At 45.7% G+C, this 24,116-nt stretch overlaps 1 protein-coding gene across 1 annotated transcript in view; it reads left to right on the top strand.

The window, feature by feature from the left end:
- Window positions 1-24,116, top strand: part of PTPRT (protein tyrosine phosphatase, receptor type T) — a 587,995-nt gene that overhangs the window by 104,173 nt on the left and 459,706 nt on the right. The window contains exons 4-6 of the mRNA XM_019539805.1: window positions 5,229-5,310; window positions 13,035-13,150; window positions 21,211-21,385. Of these exons, the coding sequence (XP_019395350.1) occupies window positions 5,229-5,310; window positions 13,035-13,150; window positions 21,211-21,385 (373 nt within the window). The remainder of the gene's footprint in view (window positions 1-5,228; window positions 5,311-13,034; window positions 13,151-21,210; window positions 21,386-24,116) is intronic.

Below are 24,116 nucleotides of genomic sequence, written 5' to 3'. Positions count from 1 at the left end.
GTGGGGGTGGGTGTAGTAGGATGTGTGTGCATGGTGGTGTGGGAAATGTGGGGGGGTTGTGAGATGGTGTGCTGTGTAGGGGGCATAGGGTATGTTAGGGTGTATGTATATGCTGGTGGGAGTTGTGGGGCAAGGGTGAATGTGTTTGGGGAATGTAGGGACTCCCCACACTCCCCTCCCCCATGCCATGCAGCCCTGCTGCCAGCAGGAGCAGCAGGTGGGGAGGTCAGGGTGCTCATGCCCAGTGGGGCGCAGCTTTAGTCAGTGCTGTGTGCAGGAAGCAAGTGGGGATAGTGCAGCCTACCCAGCTGCCCCTATCACCAGGGCTCTGCGCTGTGTACCTATAGCTCCTACACTCACAGTAGGGAAAGCCCCATGCTGGACTCTGCACTAGTGTGCAGCACTGGCCAGAGCTGTGCCCCACCAGGTGCCTGCACTGGGCATGAGTGCCCTGACCTCCCTGCCTGTTGCTGCTGCCAGCAGCAGGGGCTGTATGCCATGGGTTGAGTGTGTGGGAAGTCCCTACACCCCCCACCTCACACCCACACCCTGCCCAGCTGAGCTCTGTGTTCCCTCCGCCCCCCTGGGTGCGGCCTCCACACTGTGCTCTGTACTTCAGCCCACCTACAACTCCATCGCCTGACTAGCCCTGCCTCTTTCCTATCTGCTGCCCTGACTGAGGTGGATTTCCAGGAAGCCAAGCAGGTTCCCAAGGGGCAGCTGCAGCAGGACCCCCACCCAGAAGCTGCTGCTGGTTGGGCAGGGCCCTTCCACCCAAGAGGGTGGGAACAAGGCTCAATAGGGTATGTTGGAGGTGTGTACATGTGTGCACCTCACTCCCAGACTTCCGGGGGGAAGGGGGGCACAATTCTTTGGATGGTGCCAGGGGTCAGATGAAAGTGCCTGCTGGCTTGGATGTGGCTTGTGGGCCATATTTTGCCCACCCCTGGACTAAATGATGGAGGGTATAGGCAATGCAAGATAAATAACGAACCTAGACTTAACCAAAGGCTACTTGCAGATACCTGAGGACTGTACTACTTCCAGACCTTATTTTTTTTTAGTTATATACAGTCCTGGTATACTTCCAACAATTAATGGGCAAAATATTCTGCCCACAATGGGTGTATGTAGCCATGTAGCTAGAGGATGTGGTAATATTTGCAAACACATGGACAGCCTACCTCTAGCTGGGCACACTTGGATGTACAGCTTGGCTCACAGCCAGTCTGGAAAATGTTACCTGGGATGCACAGAAACTAAATAACTGGGGTATATATTAGGCAATGGCAAAATCAGGGCCCAGTTGACAAGGCAATGGCCTTGACAGTTGCCAGTGCCTGTGCCAATGACAAACAACTGAAGTAATTTCTAGACTTAGAGTTCATCATTGGCAGTTCATCCTACAGTTTGCTAACATCACAGCCCCACTAATGGAGCTGTATACACCCCATTCTTTGTCTAACCAGGAAGTTGCTTGGAGCAAAAGTATACTATAATAGAAAAGGAGTTTTGGGCAGATAAATGGGCAGTGGAGACTTAACAGGGCACTTAGGACACCTGTTACCTTAAGAAGAAAAAGGCTGCAATGAGGGTTCAATCAGCAATCAGGGGAGACACCTGAGTAGAAGAGGGCCAGGCTTAGGTTTTATATAAGCCCAGGGTCTGAACTGGGAAAGCAGTTTAGCCCTAGAAGCTGATGTTAGAAGTGCTTCTGAGCATGCTACAAAGATAAATCACTGAGGAATATGCAGACCGACAGTTTGGGTAGGATGGAAGGGAGGTGGAGGTCCCAGAAATTGGTGGTTGGGGGGCACTATGGAGAGGTGAAGCCAGAGGCCTGGAAGTATGGCTGGAGCCCAGGAGTAGGGCAGAGGAAGGACAGAGAGGAGCTGAATTGGATGGCTCTGGAGAGCCCAGGGATAAACTGAGAGAGAGTGATATGGACTGCGGCTGAGGGCCCATTAGGTTGAATGAGGCCCATGGAGCTTACTGATGGTAACTGATTAATTGGTAACATCTGTGAGGCTTGGGAATGGCTAAAATGGGAGATGAGGTAGCCACAGAATTAACCCTTAAGGAAACAAGTAATTAGAGTAAATGTGATCTAGTTCAGGGATCCCTGGCATAGCTTTCCATTCCTAAATACATATTAACATATGTATTTATATACATCAAGACATGACAGGCAAGCAGAAGGGGAGGATGCTTAAAAATCAGGAGGAAACAGTACTTTTAAGTAGCCACCAGGGAGTATCACAGCCAGGCCTGAGGCTGGCCTTTGTTACACAAACCCTTTATTACTACTATCTCCTAAGGCCTCTTTTCCAGTTGGTCATGGGCCACATCCCATTAACATGAGGTAGACTGACCCCCTGATGATGAGGTGGTAGGTGTTCCTGAAGCCTTTTGAGTTTACCTGGGGTCAGCACATGCAAATACATATTTCTTGTGAGAACGGGTTCTGGGAAGATAAAGAAGTGGAAGAGTGCTCCACTCCTTGGAGGGTGGGAGGGTGGGGAGTGAAGCAGGGTGCCTATCTCAGGAGCTACAGCCAAGCGGCAGGCAGTGAGAAAGAGATTACATGCTTTTCTGGGAGGGCTGGGCCAACTGAATAGGATGATTAGCTGGTCCAGAGGAAGTTAAAATTCCCAGGGATGGGAGAGAGAGGGAAGGCTGTAAAGGTAGAGATGGCACCATCAAGCCAGGATACTCTCTTAGGGTCTGGGAAGAGACCAGAGGGTTTGGTTAACTCTTTATTGTTTTGTACTTGGTGTTGATGATTTATGGTTTATGTTAATGTTTTCCTGTGGGAGAAGTTTGCCCAGGGAAAATAAAGACTATGTACAAATTGACAACCCACTATACTGGACTTTCTGATTTTCATGGACATTGTCAGTATTGAGCACTAGGAACTTCATTTCCATTTACTATATCAAAGTTTCTGGTGTACATTTTGAAAATATTGCCACAATGGAGCAAGTAAGCTCTCCTCTAAAAAGACAGCCTTTCTATAGGTTAAACTGACTTGTGTGGAAAAGTCTGGGTTTAAGTAGTAAACAGTCTTTGTGCTAGTCTAGTAATTTGAGTTCTGCTGTTCTCGAATTCTTCAATTATTCTTTCAGTCAGAGTAGGTTGAATAATCTGTGTTTGTTCTAGAACAGCACTAAGCTTCTGGTTTAATAGTGGCAGCTCTGTAATCTGTTCACATTGGTTAGTACATTCCATAAAGCAGAATTTATCAACACTGCTCAGTCTACCCTTGAAAACACTAGCATATAATCTTATAGTAACAAGGGAGGCACTATTTTGTGAATGCAGATTTGATAAATAGAAGCAATAACTGAGAACTTCTTTCTGACAGTCATAGGGGACTGGAAGAAAACATAGGTATAGTAGACCCTATCCTCAGCCAATTTTGACCTGCTTGCTGCTATGCCCCTATAATACTTATAAAGATGACCCATGCACACTTTCTCTTGGGAGACTTCCAACACTTCCGGAATATTTTCACTATGCAGCCTACATTTCCCCTTTCTCTTTGTCCCTGTCATACAATGCTAAATGTCTCTAAGTCTTTTGTTTACATGTTTAGATTATATTTATACAAACAGTACACATTTAGGGGGTTTCTGGCCTTAATTTTTAACAGATAATCCAGACTTTATAGTCCCTTCATTTTTTTAATGCTTCCTGCAGGATCTTTTCCAGCTTGTCTCTATTTCTTTGGAAGGAGCTGGGGGCAGTATCCCAGGTACAGCTTCCAAGTTACAGAAGAAAGCCATTATTGTTCTATAACTTAGGGCACTTCTACACGTGCTCTAGGAGTTGGGGGGTGCGGGGTGGTACTTTAATTAGAGTGGCTTCAAGAGCCACTCTAATTAAAATGCCACAGCTTCTCATGTATTAGCATCCCTGTGCTTCAAAATGGCAGTGGGGATGCTTGAATTAAAGGTTGTTTGAGTTTCCCCACATTGCCATTTGGAAGCACGGGGACACTGATACACAAGACGCAGGAGGCTGCTGGAGCATGGTAATTGCCACACTCCAGGAGACCTGATTAAATGAGTCTGCTCTGATGTGCTGTAATTACAGTGTGTCAGAGCAGCCTCTGTGCTTATGTACAAGCACCCTTACTGTTTGTTTATGAGGCCCCAAATTGCTTGGGAACATTAGCATTCAAGGTGACAGTCTACCACCATTGGTGATCTAGATACTATTTCCATTCGGTTATCTAAGCCAGTGGTGTCCAACTTGTAGCCTGCAAGGGGTTAATTTGTGGCTTCTGGGCTCACACCTGGTCCCCATTTCTCCAGCTGCAGAAGAACCCAGGGTCTCTGGGCTTCCCCTCCCTCCTATGGCTTTTGCTTCCTGACTCCGTTCCGGGGGGTATCTGCCTGTGACACCTAGAGGTTATGGCTGGTGTGCCTGCGGGGCACATGCAGTGCTGAGGGAGGCCCTATGGCATAGGGAAGTGGGGGTCATGTGGTCCATGCATCCCGCTGGTGGAGCCTACATGGAGTGTGGCCCCTGCCTGCTTGAAGTTATACAGCCCTTGTCTAGGCTGTACAACTAGTGGACCATTAGACAGCCAATTAGTAATAGAATTTCACCCATAGCACATATATATGGGCCTTTCAAATAGTTAATTATGCTAACTGTTTGATCCAGGGAGGACAGAAAACACTTTGTTCTAATCTGTGGGGGAGATTTATTTTGTAATCCAGTAACTACAGATTAGGATTTGTTGCTGCAGTTTATAATTTTCTTATGGTATAGTGACTGCATACATGCCAAATCAAGTTACTTCCTCCATGATGGCTACATGTGGGAATTTGGCTCATATACAATGCATTCACAGCTGTGAGGCATATTAAATTCAAGGTGTCAAATGTCTCCTGAATGCAGTATACTCTCCACTTCTGCTTTCCCAGCATAATCCTCAGTTAGGCATGGGAACCACATTCAGGTGTCTCTTTATTCTCAATGAAAGATTGACAAAGGCTTCCCCATTTCTTAGAAGAACATTAGTTAAGTTGTCATAAGGCTCAAGCCATACAAAAATGGAGTTGAGATTCAGTCTGACTAGTGGATCAGACCTCTGGATAATGCATATATACTGACAAAACTGATGCCAGGAACAGGACTAGCTGTGGGAGGAGGCAAACAGGAAAAAGGCTGTTGTGGTTACTGTTTGTAAGAAAAGCTTCTCTTGTTTTTTATTTCAGGTGATATTTGAATCTGTCTCTTTGAAAGGACATCCAGGGTACATAGCTGTGGATGAAGTCAGAGTCCTTGCCCATCCTTGCCGTAAGTACATGTCCTTTTTCTTTCTATGGCAACATACTATATCAGGCTTTGTGGGCGAAAGAACCCATTCACACAACTCAGTCATCTCTGAAACATCTTCACATATCTTTCCAAAATGCTTACTGAGTAAAGACAATCAGCCTTGAATAAATATATCATTCTGCAAGTTGTGCAACTGGCAAAACTGCTAAGAATCTGCAGCTAGTGAAAAGGTGTTTGCCTGGAGCTCTGTCTGTTATTAAAGGCATATAAAGTTTGGATTATCTGTTAACTCTGAATCATACAGTTGAAAGAGAAGAATGCAAAGTTTCTGCTAGTATCATAAACCAGCAGTCAGCCACATTTTCTAGGTGAGCTGGAATGGCTTAGTTTGGTTCAACTGAGGTGTGCCAGCCCTAGTATGAGTGTGCAAAGCAGGCCCTATTTGATTTGGATTCAGATTCAGCCTGAATTATGAACAGTGAATCAAATGGTTGATTTGGATCCCTGATTCGATTCAGCCGAATCTGAAGATTTGATGCTAATTCAGAGAATCAGTGATTCGGATATTGACACAGCTTTAAAAGTTTTTTCTACGTACCTTGAGGTAGCAGGCAGCACTCATGATTGTTGTGATGCTGTGGCACATGAAGCATCCCACAGGAGTGCGGGGTGGGGACCCTCCACGTGCTTGGCGTTGAACCCAGAAGTGGACCCAAAGTAGTTCTGGTCTACTTCTGGGTCGTCTGGGGAGCATGCTGCCCCCCCACCTCCCTGAATTGGTGATTAGCCACAGGGGGACCCCAGGTGCCCCCCCCCCCAGACCCAGGAGGCACCAGTCACAGAGTTGGTAGGGTGTGGGAGGCACCCCATGTGTTCTCCGGTAGACCCAAAAGTGGACCAGAAATGCTTCTAGTCCACTTCTGGGTCTGCAGCCAAGCGCACTGGGGAGCCACCTGTGCTTTTGGGGACACTCCATGAGCCCCAGCATCACAGCATTAATGAGCCTCTGCTACCTAGAGGTATGTAGAAAAAACATTTAAAGCTGTCTGTATGTCCGAATCACTGAATCTTTCCAAATCTATTTGGAGGGTTTCAATTAGATTCAGAAGGGTTGAAGGGTCCTCTGATTCGATTCAGATTCAGAGATTTGGCCACCAAATCGGGCCGAATCTCCGCTGAATCAAATCAGGGACCGAAGCTTCACACAGCCCTAAGCCCTAGGACCTGATCATTGCCACTGCTGCTGTCAGCATTTCTCTTCATGCAGCACAGCGCAGCAGTGGTGCAAGTTAAGCCTCTGCTGCTGAATTCTGCTGAAGCCCCAGGTTCATGGCCCAGACCCAATGGTTCCATGGGCTGATCCGATCTGCAGGCTGCAGATTGCCAATCCCTATCTAAACAGTTAATCTAAAAAATAAAAAATAAAAATCCTACAATAATGCAATATTCACTTAGTGGAAAAATTACCCTAAAGCTCTCTCTTCATAGGAATGCAAATGCATTCAAGTCCGTTAAATGATCTTAAAATTATACCTTGGTATTACTTTCAAAGCATTGGACTCACTGTGGATTGTAGACTTTAGTACAAGTCTGTTTTGCTGTGCAAGATGGTTACATCTCTTTTCTTCCCCCCTCCCACCCCTCACCCCATCATATCTAATTTGGACTAATCTAATTTCCTAATTCCCCATGCCTGGAACCAAGTTTTTCCCATTGGTCTGGCCTCTTCTATGAGTGAAATACAATTTTAAAAATCCCTTTTAAACATTGTATGAAACTTCACATCTTTTAATGAGTCCAGCTGTATCTCATCTACTTTTCCTCTTCAAGCAAATTAAATACTCTCATGAACAATATTCATCTACTCCCATGACTTTTTATTTGAATAATTTGGAGTTTGAGATGGAAATACACTCTAATTCTGTTCATTATGATCTGATGTTGTAGATTTTGCACCTTGGGTCCTCTAGCCAGACAGGTCCTCCTTGGAAAGACAACATATCCATCCAGTGCTATTTACTGTGATTTATACTTCTTTTGCTTATTCATAGTTTTGAATGTTTTAGTACAGCTACTATGTACACATATTGGGCTTATATCTGTATTTCCTGTAACTGCAGTGAATTGCATGCAAAATTTCTAATGATGGCTTCCTATAGTTGACATCTTATGTGATAGACATCAGGGGCATGGTCCTATTTAAATTAACAGGGCATTTCTGATAGTTGTAATATGGGTAATTGCCATTTAAGTTAATTATATTTATATTTACAACATGTGCCCATTGCCTATGCCTTTGGGTGCATTTACTTCATTAAGATGTACTTACAATCAGTATTAAGCATCTGCTGCTGATAACTGGTGACATCCAAACAAATTTCTCAAATCTTGTGTTTACATTGAGTAACATGTTGGCCAATGACTGATGTCTTTCGATCGCAAGAAACACAGTTACCCAACCAGAAGACAGCTTTTGGATGTAAAAAGGGAGAAAAAACAGTGCTGTTTCTAGCTTCAGTTCAGTGCTGGAACTGGAGTTTAAATCCTATTGTAAGCTCCATTTACAAAGATAAGCACATTGCTTAAGTGGTTTACTGACTAGGAATGCTTTCCTAAGTTGGGACCTCTGTGTATAGTTATAAAATCTATGTATAGAAACAGCAGCGCTGCAAACATGTTACTTCACTGACATAACTAATGTGTTAAGCACCAGATCTTGAAAAGTATGTTGCTCCTATTCTCAGTGGGAACTGCTGACTGCTGAGCAGCTTGGAAAATCTGGACCTGAAAGCTTAATCATTTCTCAACCTTCCATTGCCCTTGTATTCTGAGCCCTTGTTTGTTTGCTTTTTTTGTTGTTGTTCACAACTGTAAGAATTTGGGTAAGATGCACAAAGGGACTTGTGTGTGGTGATACTCCGTGTACCTAGGCTTTATGCCCCTGGCACCAGAAGTGCAATCCACCACACCCTGACTAGCCCCCCAGCTCCCTATATAATGAAAAGGGAAGGTTAAGTGCCTAAGAAAGGGATTTTTAACAGCCAACATGCTGAGCCAATCAGCAGAAATAGCAAAGAGAAGTGTGTGTCTTAATTCCCTCCCCTTTACTAGAATTAGGTTATTTAATCTGGAGTTAGGCACTTATGTGAGGCTGTGTGACAATGGGTCTCACACGCTGAAACCATATGGCAGCCAAATAAGGCCTTTGGGTACATATACTTATTGTTTTCTTCTAAAATGGTGGTGGTGGTACTGCTTCTACCATTTCCCATCATTTATGTAATTGTCTAGTGCTTATTGAATTCACCCAAGAAATAAAAGGGTCTATGTTGTATGTCTAAGGGGAATTAAATCTTCTGCATACTGTGCTGAAAGTAAGGCTGGTACTCTCCACCTCTCCAGTTGAAGCTGTTCCACTGTGCAGCCAACAATTCAAGATTTGTGAGGCCAGAGAGAAAGCAAGAAGTAACATGATTATGTAGCTAACAGCTTTCTCCTGGGAAGGAGGAAATCTGGGTTCTGGTTCATGCTCTCAATGCTGCTTAGGGATTTTATCTAATGACTGTTTAATGCAAAATTCATGTGCAGTCTCTGGAGCAGGGACCATAGTCCAAAACTCCCCACTGAAACAAGTTCTTTAGTCAGTAAGGGCATTTATAGACATGCTTTGGGAGTGGAGAGAGGAAGGCTTTAATTGGAGTGGCTCTGAGCTGCTCTAATTAAAGTGCCTGAAGGATCATGTGTATCAGCATCCCCATGGTGAAAAATCATGATGGGGTGCTTTAACTAAAGTTTGTTAAATGAGCTTTAGTTAAAGTGCCCCGCCATCATTTTTCAGAACAGGGACACTGATACACATGGTGCTGGTGTCTGCTGCATCATGGTAATTACACCACATTGGAGCAGCCTTGCTGCACATGTATAGGTGCCCTATGCTGTTATATAAATGGTGAGTGACACCACTACTTTCTCCTTGTCTTCTGTTGGATAATTTTTAAATGAAAATGGTTTTGCATGCTGTGCTTTGTACCGAGTTCCTTCCTGTCAGGGCATGCAAAGCCTGTTCTGAGCACACCCACTGAAACATGCTCCTCAGGGGGCCTAGAGAGAGGGACATCTCTTTTGTGGATCCCAAATGGTCTTAAGCAGGAAACTTGACCCAGAATTCTTAGCTTTTCACAGTGGGTTGTGGTTTGCTGCCCTGGACTTAACTGCCTATATTCTGCCTGGGTTGTAGTCTATGCACTCAAGTCATTTTGTTTTGTTTTTATATTATCCATTATGGCTTCCTGAATCAAGAAGGAAATAATATATATTCTGTGTCCCTGTCCTTGCCCATGCCTACAGCCCTTCCTCCCCATAAGCATTCAGAAAGAATCGTACTTCAGCTACCTTCTTTCTGTATACTTAAGTCAAGGCATTGTAGTTAATGTGCTGTATCACCTGGCCAAAATCAGTGGGTGAGTCTTTAATCCAGGGGTGGGCAATTATTTCCACTTATGGAGTTTTGGTGAGCTGTCAAAGTCAACATGAGTAGCCCCACACCTTGACAGTTGCCCCACCCCTGATTGCCATATTGGGACTTGATGTCCTGCCCCTTAACCCCTAACCTTTGCCACTGGAAGTCCCTCACTGTTCCCTGGAAGTACTCCTTTTGGGAGGGAGGGTGCTGCAATCCTGAAACCATGTAAAAACCCCAAATCATATACAAAAAAAAAAAATAAAACATCTAATATAACTTATAACTTATTATAATTTTATTTTAAAATATTTTTGTACTGATTTATATGTTTGTAAAGTGTATCTAGAAGTTATAACATAATAGCTCAAAATAAAATCCTACTGTATATTGTGTATGGACGGTAAGGGAGTACATAGTGGGATGTGTGGTGGGGTGAGGGTACGGTGGGTAGATATGGATGGGTGTGGGGTATGTGGTTGGGGTAGCAGCTATGGGAGCATATGGGGTTATGGTGGGTGGGGTGAGAGAGAGAGAGAGAGAGAGGCCAGGCCACTGGCTCCATTGTGTGCACCTTTTCCTGACAGCATGCGAGCCTCACGCAATGCAGCCAAGCAGATGCCACGTCCAGGCTCTGTGCTCCTGCCATTGCACTCTGAGTCCCCACTGGCCCCAAGGCATGAACACAGGCTCCATACTCCCACCCACCATGCCCCCGCTGTTTCCCTGGTTTCCCTCCCATACGACTGCCTGCCACTGCTTCCTAGCCACCACCACTCCCCCACCGTCATCGCTCCCCACCACTTTCCTTTCTGTGCCCTCCATACCACTCCCCCTGCTACTGCCACTTCCCCCAACCCCTCCACCACACCCTGCCATTTTCCATGGCCCCCCTGCTGCTGCCCCTGTGTTCTCTGTGCCCCTTCCACTTTCTGTGTCTCCCCTGCCACTTCCTGTGCTGTCACCACTTCCTCTGCCACTCCACATGCTGCTGCCACTCCCTGCCAGTCCCCTCACTACTGCTTCTTCCCATGATTCCCCTGCTGCTCCCCATACCACCACCACTTCCTGTGGCCCCTGCTGCTCCCCCCACTGCCACTGCCCCCTGTAGCTCCCTGCCACTTCATGTGCCCCTCCTGATGCTCCCTGTGCCACCACAACTTCCCTCCAACCCCCTCCCCTCTCCCACTCTTGTTCCAGCCCAGCCTGGACCATACCATGCAGTTCCTGGCTGCTGGGCAGATCACAGATGTTTCCTTTTCACTTGGATGGAGGGAGGCAGGGAACAGCCCCAGGGTCACCAGGCAAGAAGCCACAGAGGCTTCTGGTTTGGGGCTGGAGGTGGGAGTGGGAGTGGCAGACTGGGGACAGGGTGGAGTCAGGCAGGCCTTGTTGCTCAGTGACTGGGTCCTGCCACCATGGCACCGGTCACCTTTGACAGGCCAGGGACAGCAGCCAGGGACAGATAAAAGTTAATTTTCCAAAGATATTAGGGGCTATGTGGGCCAGATAGAATGGCCTGGCATGCCAGATGTGGCCTGCTGGCCTTTTTTTGCCTTCCCTTGCCATAATCAGACCACTCCCTTCCTACCACTGTCTAATTTGACTGCTATACTTGCCTTGGATGGAACTGAGCATGTGAGGCACACAAGTTTAGGTTTTAAAAAGTGACTAATAGTGGCATACAATGCCAAACCACAGGTACAATACCCCATTGGGATAAGTCCTCGGTCTGTTGTGTATAGTGTTTTCTAAAGTGTATAAAACCCTGTCAGTCTTTAGCAGTACTTCTCCGTTTTTACTCCCCAGAATCACCTTCAGAGTTCAGCAGTGATAGCCACCACAGTAAATGTCAGTGAAGTGTGCTGTTTACTTTTATGGCTTTTGTCCCTCACATTCATTTTACAATTGTTATTATTCAGAACATTGCAATGGTGGAACTCCCAGTGACCTTTGAGGTGACTGGAATTATGATATCTTTTTTATTATTATTATTTCCACACGAGTTTTTCTGCACTTTCTCAGATCCTAGCCTGACAAACAAGTGCAGTGGAAGTGGAGAGAAACAGCTCTTAAGGATGTGGTAAAAGAGAAAATTAAATATCTCAAGTATACAGCTTTTTTGTGATAAAATAATTTGCTGTAACAGCAGTTGTACTCTGTGCTGAGGCCTGCTGATAAGATAAAAGTCCTGTGTAACCATGCTTCATCCCAGGGTTCAGTTGTCAATAGATTTGCCACAAACAACTGACCAGCTAAAAGAATGATAGTACAGTGTTACCCTAGATCATCTGTTTGGACTGGTTGCAGTCCCAGATGAATGATAAATACTTCAGAGGCATGCACACAGGATGTTTCAGCTGTTTGACCAGCTTCTGATAATGTGCCTGCGAAACTGGCCTACACTTGCATGTGTGCATGCTAATAATTGTATCTAGCTACCCCTACATGAAAGGGGATATACATGTATAAACATGGGTGCCCATACCCTTTTCCAGTTATTTAACAGAAAACATAGTTTATTTGCTTTGAAAAGCATGGCCTAACAGAGGACTAGCTGTAATAATAATTCTGCTATAATTCTTTAATATTATCCTAAGTTTAGTAGTGAACTTGAATTAAGTTCAGAATAGCACATGGCCTTTACTTCAGGAGATCCTACTTTCAGGAGTTAAGTAATGGACCAGCCTTACTCTAGCATGGTTATATACACTGTGATAATGGTCATAGCCTTACATGATTTATATTAATTGTCAAATGGAGAAGTCTGACTTTGTTGTTTAGCTTTGAAAGACAGTGGTCTGTGCTTATTTATGTGAATGATGGGATTGATTTTTTTAAATATAATTTGAAAATTAGGAATGCTTGATGGTGTCAGGTCTGATTCCCTAGGATTCATTTGGCAATCAGCAAAACTGAAAAAGCATATGAAAAATTGCTTTGCACCATGTTTGCTCTGAAATCTCATGGCTATTTGATTTTTTTGACCTTTGTAAATGTTGATATTTCCCTGTTATACAGCAGAAATTGCTCTTTGCACTTCCTTGCTGTGCTAAAGTGTTATCCTGGCCATCCTGTATAGTACCAATCTCTCCATGCTAAATAATTAAACAATACAGCTTTGCTTTGCTTTGCTAAGTTACTTGGTCAAAGGGTAGACCTCGTTTTGCCCTCATACCTACTAAGTAAGGATATCCTAGTGGTTGTAAGACTTTTTCAATTATTGTCATGCTCTAACTGGGTAACATAATATTTTGCATCTTTTTTTCTCCTTTTTTTTTAGGAAAAGCACCTCACTTCCTGCGGCTTCAGAATGTGGAGGTTAACGTGGGACAGAATGCAACGTTCCAGTGCATTGCAGGGGGCAAGTGGTCCCAACATGACAAACTCTGGCTCCAGGTAAAGTAACAAGGAAGCATAATCTGGTGGAAGTGCCCTAGTCAAAATGAGTGGAAGGAGAAGAGCTGAGGGATAAAGGAGAAATTCCAAAGGGACTTTAATGAAAGGAATTTCTTTGAAGTTGTTCCAGTTTAGTGTTGTGTGGGGCACTAATGCAGAATGACAGAACTGGGTTGTTCAGATTCAACTCATGGCTTGATGCTGATTAGGCTTACTGGGGATTGGAGACCAAAGCCTTGAGGTAAGTGGGGAAGTGAGAGATGTGGAGGAAGAGCAAGCAGCATGGGGCAACAAAGAAGGTGCTCTCATACTTCGTGAGAAATCATGGCAGGCGACTCAGGTGCCTGTACATGAATGCACAGAGCTTGGGAAACAAGCCTGGGAAGAATTGGAAGTTCTTACACAGTCAGAGTTCTATAGAATCATAGAAGTCGGGTCAGAAGGGACCTTGTAGATCTTCAAGACCGACCCCCTGCCTGGGCAGGTGAAAAAACGGCTCAAATGATCCCAGCTAGGTAGGGATCAAGCCTCCTCTTAAAGGCCCCCAGGATAGGAGCCAGCACCACTTCCCTTGGAAGTTGGTTCCAGATCCTAGCCACCCTGTGAAATAGTTCTTACAGATGTCTAATCTAAACCTCCTCTCCAACAACTTATAGCCATTATTGCTCATTATGCCAGGGGGTGCTAGGGGAAACAAGGTCTCTCCCAAACCCTTCTGGTCCCCCCTAGTGAGTTTATAGACAGTCACCAGGTCCCCACTCAGCCTTCTCTTGTGAAGGCTGAACAGGTTCAGGTCCCGCAGTCTCTCATTGTAGGGTCTGCCCTGTTGTCCCCGGATCATTCGGGTGGCCCTCCTCTCGACCATCTCAATGTTGTCCACATCCTTCCTGAAGTGGGGCACACAGAACTGGACACAGTACTCCAGCTGTGGCCTGACCAGTGTCGCGTAGAGAGGGAGGATCACCTCCTTGTCCCTGCTAGAGATGTACCTGTGGATACATGACAAGGTCCGGTTAGCCCTTCCATCCGTGACCTCGTATTATCAGCCCATGTTCATCTCAGAGTCATTGACTCCAAGCTCACTTTCTGCTTCCATGCTCTCAAGAAGGGAATTTCCCATCCTATAAGTGTGCTGCTGGTTACTACTGCCCAAGTGTAGCACCCTGCACTTGTCAGTATTGACGCGCATCCTGTTTTTGCTAGCCCACCGCTGTAACCTATCCACTATGACATGGCTGGAATAACAGAGAGTTGGTGGGAGCTCGCATGACTGGAGCACTGTTATGGATGGGTACAAACTGTTCAGGAAGGACAGCCAGGGGAGAAGAGGAGGAGTTGCAATTAATGTAAATGAGCCATATGATTTTTCAGAGCTCCAGTATGAAACTGGAGATAGGCCTCTTGAAAGTATCTGAGTTATGGTTAGAGGGGAGACCAACAAGGATGATTTGTGGTGGGTGTTTGCTATAGACCACCAGACCAGGAGGAAGTAGTGGATGAGGCTTTCTTCAAACAGCTAGCAGAAGTGTTCCCAATCACAAGCCCTGCTTCTCATGGGGAACTTTAATCACCCTGACATCTGGTGGAAGGACAATACAGCTGTGCACAGACAATCCAGGAAGTTTTTGAAGACAATCCAGGAAGTTTGGGGGGACAACTTCCTGGTGCAAGTGCTGGAGTGGCCAGCTAGGGGCCATGCTCTTCTTGACTTGCTGCTCATAAATAGGGAAGAATTGGTGGGGGATGCAGTAGTGGATGGCAATTTGGGCAGCAGTGACCACGAGATGATTGAGTTTAGGATCCTGAGGAAAGGAAGGATGGAGAGCAGCAGACCAAGGACCTGGGCCCTCAGAAAAGCAGACTTTGACTTGCTCAGAGAACTCATGGGTAAGTTCCCTTGGGAAGCTCGTCTGATGGGGAGAGGAGTCCAGGAGATCTGGCTATGCTTTAAAGAAGCCTTACTGACAGTGCAGGAATAAACCATCCCAATCCACAAGATACTAGCAAGTATAGCAGAAGACCAGCTTGGCTTAGCAGGGAACTCTTCAGTAATATAAGTCACAAAAAGGAAGCTTATAAGAAGTGGAAACTTGGACAAATTACTAGGGAGGAGTATAAGAGCATTGCTCAGGTATGCAGGGTTGAAGTCAGGAAGGCCAAAGTGCAAATGGAGTTGCAGTTAGCAAGGGCCGTGAAGGGTAACAAGAAGGGTTGCTACAAGTATGTCAGTAGCAAGAGGAGAATCAGTGAAAGTGTGGGTCCTTTACTGAATGTGGGAGGCAACCTAGTGACAGAGGATGCAGAAAAGGCTGAAGTGCTCAATGCCTTCTTCCCCTCACTCTTCACAGGCAAGCTCAGCTCCCAGGCTACAGTGCCAGGCAGCACAGTTTGGGGAGGAGGTGAACAGCCAACAGTGGCAAAACAACAGGTTAGGGACTATTTAGAAAAGCCAGACATATACAAGTCCAAGGGGCCAGACGGGATGCACCCAAGGGTGTTGAGGGAGTTGGCTGATAGAAAGAGGATAGAAAACTGGCTGGAGCATCAGGCTTGATGTCCAGTTGGCAGCCAGTATCAAGTGGAGTACCCCATTGTCCTGGGGCCAGTTTTGTCCAATGTCTTCGTCAACGACCTGATATATGGAATAGAGTCCCCCCCCTCAGCAAGTCTGAAGGTGATTCAGAGTGATGTAGACAAACTGGAGGATTGGACCAAAAGAAATCCCATGAGGTTCTACAAGGACAAGTGCAAAGTCCTGCATTTAGGACGGAACAATCCTATGCATAAGTACAGGCTTGGGGATGACTGGCTGGGCAACAGCTCTGCAGAAAAGAGCTGGAGTTAGAGTGGACAATAAGCTGAATATGAGCTAACAATGTGCCCTTGTTGCAAAGAAGGCTAGTGCCATACTGAGATGCATCGGTAGGAGTGTTGCCAGTAGGTCAAGATAAGTGATGATTCCCCTCTCTTCAGCACTGGTGAGGCCACATCTGGAATACTGTGTTCAGTTTTCAGTCCTCCACTACAGGAAGGATGCGGACAAATTAGAGAGAGCACAATGAAGAGCAACAAAAATGGTTTTACCCACATATTGAAGGGACTGGGGGACATGACTTATGAGGAAAGACTGAGGGAACTGGGCTTATTTATCTAGATAAGAGGAGACTGAGAACAGATTTAATAGCAGCCTTCCACTACCTAAAGTGGGGTTTGAAAGAGGATGGAGGATGGAGCTAGACTGTTCTTAGTGGTGGCAGATGACAGAACAAGAACCAGTGGTCTCAAGTTGCAGAAAGAGAAGTTCAAGTTAGATATTAGGAAGAATTTTCTTACTAGGAGGGTAGTCAAACACTGGAACAGGTTACTTAGAGAGGTGGTGGAATCTCCATCCTCGGAGATTTTCAAAACCCAGCTAGACAAAGTTTTGGCTGGGATGATCTAGTTAGGGCTGGTCCTGGTTCGAGCACGGGAGTTGGACTAGATAACCTCCTGAGGCCCCTTCCAACCCTAATTTTCTGTGATTGTGTGTTTCTGTGGATGCTCCATCTGTTGTTTTGAGGCCTATAGCAAGCAATACCTCCAGTACCAACTACTGCAACACAAAAGTACACACTGGACACATCTACACATGTACTTTACTGTGGATTTCACTATTTAGCTCCCCAGTAAAGCATCACCATCCACATGTGCAGCCATATTAGACTTCAATAAACTAATTAACTCCACTGTAAGCCTGACACAAGTGCTATCCTACAGCAGAGTTTAGTGCACCACAGCACATGTGTAGACCATGGCCAGGGCTGCCTGCCAGCTAGTCCTACACTGTAGCACCCTCATGCCACAGCCCACCCCTCTGCAGTACATTGAGCCGGGGCAGGCTGGCAGGCTGACCTCTTGGGGCCCCTGCCAGCTGGGGCTGCTCCACTCCAGCAAAATGTGCTGCAGTCTTGGGTGCATGCATAAACACTGTGCCTAGAAGCAATAAAGCCCAGCATGAAATGTGTCAGAATTTATTCAGGCACACTGATTTCATGAAGAGGTGTACCCTTGCCAGGGCTGCTTGAGCATTCTGGGAATATTAACAAATGGTGGGCTAAGGGTATGAAGTTAACACGTTGGCTGAAAGAGCTTTAATACCAGTTTCAACTGTAGTCTAAGCAGGACTGGAGCAAAGAATAAGTTTATCTGAAGTTAAAGTTTAAAATTAATTCTAGGAAAAATATTCAAGTCAGTAAGAGGTGCAGTGTACAAAATGACTTGATAGTCACTTTAACTACTGTTGTCACACTTCTTACCCTAGCAGCTCCATTTTTAGCCACAAATTTCTTAAGTCGTGTTGTAATTTAGCACCCCTAAGGTGTATCATTGCTTGATCTTTAACTTGCTCTGATGCTTGCTGCCAAATGCTTTTGCCATTATGACTTCATGTGTGTAAAACACTTCTGAGCTAAAGTGAGGTGAGCAATTTTCCCTTTAGATGGGAAAGGAGAAAGAGATGGGAGGAGAGCAATTTTTTGTGCTAGTGGGAATATACTCTTTGAAACTGAAGCATTTAATGAAAATGACATTTGGAAATGACCCAAATGATTGATTACTGGAAATTAGCAAATGATGCTACTTTTTTCTTTGAAACACCTAACAAGCTAAATCAACTGAACAATGTCAGATGTTTTGGCACAGTTTGACTTACTTTTATGCTGAATTCTTCCACATCTTGCTTCCAGTTAGCTGGAAACACAGGACATGATAAACTGGGCTTCTTGCTTGACGTGAATGTAACTGAAGTTCTGGAGGAAGGCAGGGCAGGGTGACACCTTCTGATCCTCACTTGTTTAGAGAAATTCTGGAGAGTTAGGAAATTCTCTAATATTCACTCTCCAGCAGTGTTTGAAATCTAAGCACAGATAGCAAGCCAAATTCAGTCTATCTTTAAATTTGGCTCAACAAAAACACCACATCTGTACAGCTGCACAAGTAAGGATATACAAAATCTATGTGTTTGTGTTGGCAAAGCACGCAAATGCATTGCTTACAAACACTTCTAAAAATCTGGACCATCTCCTAAGATAACTGTTGGATTATAGTTACTGCATCAAATTGTCAAACATGATTAAAAAAATTACTTGCAAAACTTGAATACACGTGAAGCCCCTCACCTTGGAGACAGAAGTTACACATAGACTGATTTCAGTGATCAGAAACTAGTTTAAACCTTTAACAGAACACATGTTCAGTGCACATAAATCAGTTTAAAAATGGCTGAAACTATCTAAGATAAACCTGGCTGAATTTAGTATCAGACTAACTGACTTGGGTCAAACCGGTTTATGCAACTTCTGTCCCAGACCCCTTCCTGGATTAAGCTAAAATCAGAATCCAACAGCATCCCAGATGCTTTGCAGCCTTGGGCATGGCTGTGCCCTCAGCTCCAGACAGCAGGGTTGGCCCCACCCCTCTGATCTCTAGCCTGAGCAGGGACGGGGGTGTGGCCAGACGCATGATCCCCTGATGCAAAGGGAGGCAGGAACGAGGTTTATTCTCCCACCCCTTACTGGAGGATAGCAGCCCCATCAGCTGTTCCCCGCCGCCCCGCTCCAGCGGCAGGGGAGGGAGCACAGCCAGAGCTGGCTGGCATGGCCCCCACCTAGGGTAGCAATCATAGAAGACATTCCAGTTTTCTGCTACTCTGTTCTGTATCCCCTATTGATACAAAACCTGATGCCTTTGTGTCCTCTATTTTTCTCTTCAAGATAAAAATAGAGGACATAAAGGCATCTGGTTTTGTATCAGTAGAGAACAGAGGACAACTGGACTGTCCACTATACGGCTACCTTACCCCCACCATACACCTGCCTTGCCAGAGGCTGGGGCTTCAGGGCTGAGGTCAACTAGCCTGTGAGCACTGCTGAGAGCAGAGGCAGAAGGGCCATCCCAGGTTGGGACACTGGGGCTGGGCCCTTCCCAGCACGCTGCAGCTTGGGTTAGAGCTGTGCAGCTCCCCATGCCCAAGCTGGGCTGGGCTGTCATGGAGCCCCAGAAGGCTGAGAAGGGCCCTGAGGGGCTAGCCCTGGGGACAGAGCTTTTTCCATCCCACTGAGGCTCCATAACAGCTCAGCCTGGCAGCACAGGTGGGGGCTGACTGGGGAGTGGACTTCCCAGGCCAGCTTGGAGGCGCTGGTGGGCCCTGAGCCTAGCAGCCACTGCCACATCTGGGGCTGCAGGTGCACAGCCAGCTGTGGGCTGGTCAGGTCCAGGGGGGCTGTTCCGTTTCTTTGCCTCTAGCTGCTGCTGCCATGGTCATGCCATGCCACTCTTGGTGGGGGTGACAAGAAGCTTCAGCCCCATGGCTTCTGCCCCACACATGGAGCTCTAGCTCCAACCCCCAGATGCTTTCCACCCAGATGTCTTCCGCCTTCCAAGACATCTAGGTGGAAGGCATCCAGGGGCTGTAGCCAGAAGTCCACACATGGGGCAGAAATTGCTGGGCCTAGCAGAGTTATTTTTCTCCCCTCACCTGTAGCCACAGCTCCTGTCCTGCTGCACCACATAGTGTTGCTCAGGGCAGGGGCAGTTTCCGTCAGCTCAGCTGCTCCAGCCCAGCAAAGGTTGAAGCCATTGGGCTAAAGGAATCTCCCCCCATCCCAAGCAGAACTGCATAGCAGGTGCAGGAGCTGCAGGTGAAGGGAGAAAAACAGCCCTGTTGGGCCCTGTGGCTTCTGCCAGGCCCGCCAGCTTCTTACCCATGTGTGGAGCTCTGACTGCAACTTCCTTCCACTTGGATGCTTTGGAAGGTGGAAGGCATCCAGGGGATGGAGCTGGAGCTCCACATACAGAACAGAAGCTGCGGGGCTGAAGTTTCCCACCTCCCCTACCCTCCCATTCCCCGCCCAGAGTGGCAGCAACAGTGGTAGCAGCAGGTGAAGAGGACAGCACAGCTTCCTGGGCCCTGAACAGCCGACAGCTGGCTGTGCACCTCCAGGCCCGGGGGTATGGTGATGCCTCTGAGCTAGCTCAGGAAGTCTGCTCCTGAGCCAGCTACCACTCATGCTGCTAGGCCAGGCTGTCATACAGCCCCAATGGGTTGGGAAGGGTCCTGCCCTGAGGACCAACCCCACAGGATCCTACACAGCTGGCTTGGGTGCAGGGAGCCAGAAGTGTTCTGGCCACACAGCCCCCGTGACCCCGGCCCCAAGCTGCCCCTCTGTCTCTGGCCTTAGCACCACTCCAGGGCAGGCTGGGCTCAGCTCCACAGCCCCAGCTGCAGCTTCAGCTTCAGCTTCAGCCCTGGGTGGACAGCAGGGCCATTCTGGTGGCTCTGGTCAGGCCCCCACCAGCCAAGCAAGAGCTGGGGGAAAATCTGGACAGAACCCGACTGGGGTCCGATGCTTGGAGTTGGGTAAGTTTAATCCCCACCCCTTGCCCTCCTTTGCTTGAGGCACTGCCCTGCTGGTGTGTGGCCTTGGGAACAAGCCTGGCAATGGCTGCTTCCCTCCTATCCCTCCAGGCACAGCCTAGATGAGGTCTTTCCAGGCCAGGGTGGGGGTTGAAACCCCTCCACAATCATACTTAGCCCCTGTGGGGGGTTCTGCCATGCCCCCAGGTCAGCTTCCCTCTAGCCTTGTGACGGTTGAAAGGGGAAGGGAGGGCTGCTCCAGCACCCCCCCCCCCACCCCTGGTTTCTAGTCTGAGCCACTGCAGGCACGTGCCTGCATTTCCAGAATTAAACATGAATGTTTGTGCACTGGCAAGTCAGTTCAGTCTTTGCAGGTTAGACTAACCTGCAAAGATTGAATCAATTCAGGCTCCAGGTTTGTGAATATCTGTCTGTAGCCCTATTGCATGTGTTAATTCAGACAAACAGATATTTATGTTTGTGTACAGTTTATGTTTTGTGGGTGCATCTTTGGAGGCCTTTTGGAACTTTGCATGATATACATTGCTTACTTAGCAGACATCATTAAACAGAAAGTTCGAAATGGTATTCATATAAAGCATAACAACAAACACATTTGTCAACCTGTCTGTCTCTTATTTATTTGTATTCTTGGTTGCTCTGGCAGCAATGGAATGGAAGGGACACTGCCTTAATGGTCACCAGGGTGGTCAACCACAGACGGTTTTCGGCTACAGTCAGTGTAACGGACACTTCTCAGCGTAGCATCAGTAAATACCGGTGCGTGATTCGCTCAGATGGTGGCTCTGGAGTTTCAAATTATGCAGAACTAATAGTGAAAGGTAAGTAGCATTAAATAAAAATACCTGATGGATATTGTGTGCATGTAACAGTAGTTCAAGTGGAAATGCATATATAACTTTGTCCTATGTGGTTTATGAATTTCTTAAAGCCCAGTTATTTTTCAAATTGTGTGGAATTTGGATAGGGTAGGTAAAGGTGGATTTTTTTACAGAATGAAAAACAGATTTTGTGTTTGATTTTAATGACACATGGAATGAATTGGGAAAAGAAGGTTTCCTTAGATCTCCAGATTCCTAGCTGCACATGAGAGGCACTCCTGGCAGCTCAGGACAGGAGCATTGAAAGACGGCTTTACGTCACCTTTGTACTTTCCTGATCATAGGTCACTATGCATTGGTCTGGCCATGTGCACAACTCACAGGAGTCTCTGAGTTACTCTGAGGGACTAGGCTAAGGGATAAGTCTCAACTTGTTTTATCTCTGAGCTGAATGGTGGCTAGCTGGAGGCTTTGTGTAAAATTGAATGTGTAAGTACAATTACTGATTTGTAGAGGGTATTATCTATAATCTGATTAAGACTATTCTACCTGTCAGGGTTGAGTTTTGTGGAACTACAATCCCCCTCTGGAAAACCATGTGGATTGATGTGTATTAAAGGGCTGTAGGGCTGAATTTGTTTATCTGGGATTTTATAATATATATTCGTATACATTTATACATGCCACTGTTCAGGAAGGAAGCATGACAAAGATTCCTGTATGGCTTTAGCCTTTGGCAATGTGGTTGGAAGTGATCACCAGGTAAGAAGGCAGGGCAGCCCTGAATTCCAATCTTGCTGCCTCTGCTGCTTACTTTGGGTGCATATACACATGAAGGGAGGCTGCTCTGATGTGCTGTAATTACGGCATGTTGGAGCAGATTTGATTGAGTCTGTTGGAGTATGGTAATTACTGTGCTCCAGCAGACTCCAGCATAATGTGTGTCAGCATCCCTGCACTAAAAAATGGCAGCAGTGCTTTAACTAAAGCTTGTTTGACAAGCTTCAGTTAAAGCACCACTGCTGCCATTTTTCAGTGTGGGGACGCTGATACATGTTATGGTCTGGGTGCTCTTGGAGCCACTCTAATTAAAGTACTGCCCCCCTGAGCACATCTATAAGCACCCTTTGGTTTTTGAGGAAGTCATTATACCTTTCTTAGTTTTATCATATATAAAATGCAGGTAAGTGGTTATGAATACTTCCCAGCATTGCTAATCAACTCATTAAGGCCCAAACAGTACTTTAAAAATCAAGTGCTGTGTATTATGATGTCCCTTCAGACTACAGCTGATGAAAAGACTGATTGTGTAAAGTCCTGAGTGCTTTTAATTTCCATTAAGGGCATCTGCGCCTTTTGGGATCTAACCTGAAGTGAACAAAATAAATAAGAACTCATGATTGAAATGAACCCGGGCATGCATGTGAGCATTTTGAGAGGTGTGTTGTGTTTAAATGGAAGGAAGGCAATCAGCAAAAGGAAATAAATATCAGACGGTGCAAACCTTGGTTAAGAATGTGCCTGACTGTCTCCCCCTCAGACATGTTAGCAGGTAAGATGGAAAGAAGAGCAAGGTATAAATATCAATAGATAGCCTTCCAACACAAGAGACATTGATTCATTGCTGGAGTGTACAGGCAGACTGCTAGACAGAGACAATTATGGATGGCAGGACACATAGAGAAAGATAATTAAGGGCAGAATATATAACTTTTCCATGTCTTGCTCCTTCTTTCCAAGCAGGTAAATTTCAGTGGCTGATTTGAAGTTAGTCCTATGCAGCACTGATGTCACAATGGGATTGCATGGATCAATGCTTCTGAAAGCATCTGACTAATTTAGGCATGAGTAATAACAAATTCTCACAGCATGCACACAGGCTGAAATGAAAGTAAATTGGAATTGTTTAATTCTAAAGAGATGTTTATTGAATTGCAATAATGTACTTAGGTATACATTAAATTAGGTTGTAATTGAAGTCTCGTTCAATTGACAATCTTGTCCCTAAATCCACTAGATCTAAGATAAAGTCCTGCCTCATGTGTTCTCTCCCTCATTCACTTGAGCACAGTTATATGGTGGTGTTTCAACAAAGGACAGGGGTTTGAAGTATGTTCTTTTCCCTCTGCTAGAGCACTTTTTAGCTCCCTAATATTACATTTATAGAGGATGTATCTTGGAATAGGAAAGAGTAACTTGTGTTTTGAAGCAACACACAAATTTAATCTAATAAATCCAGAGGATAGATTCTGTTTTTGCATTCACTTGCTACTCGCAGTGACTTCATTTGGAATGACATGTGCTTATCTAGGGGAGTAAACTGGGCAATAAAATGAAACAAGACATACTCCACCTTTGCCTGCTTCTGTAAATCATGCAGTCCTAAGTATCTAACAAAATTAGAACAGCAGTAAAATTGTAATCCTTAGTCGTGATCTTATGGACAGATCATTATTTTGTTTTTTTATTATTTTGTCAATATATTTGTAGATAGATTATACCTTTCTAGTACTAATAAAGCCCATTTTGTGAATGCCATCCCTGCTTATGTGAGCATCTTTGGAGATATTCCAGGCTTTCTTCTCAATTAGCAGACATCTTCTACAAATGATAGCATATTTTCTTTACATCCCAGAAACAAGAATCAAATAAGACAAATGTAACATTCCATTATAACCATTTCACTATCTTTTAGGGTAGAGACAGAAATTACACATAAACCAGTATAAGT

Source organism: Crocodylus porosus, unplaced genomic scaffold (assembly GCF_001723895.1).
Source record: "Crocodylus porosus isolate Cpor-Errol unplaced genomic scaffold, CroPor_comp1, whole genome shotgun sequence".
Taxonomy (NCBI): Eukaryota; Metazoa; Chordata; order Crocodylia; family Crocodylidae; genus Crocodylus; species Crocodylus porosus.
The sequence above is the reverse complement of the archived record's forward strand: the minus strand, read 5'-3'. Positions and strand labels throughout refer to the sequence as shown.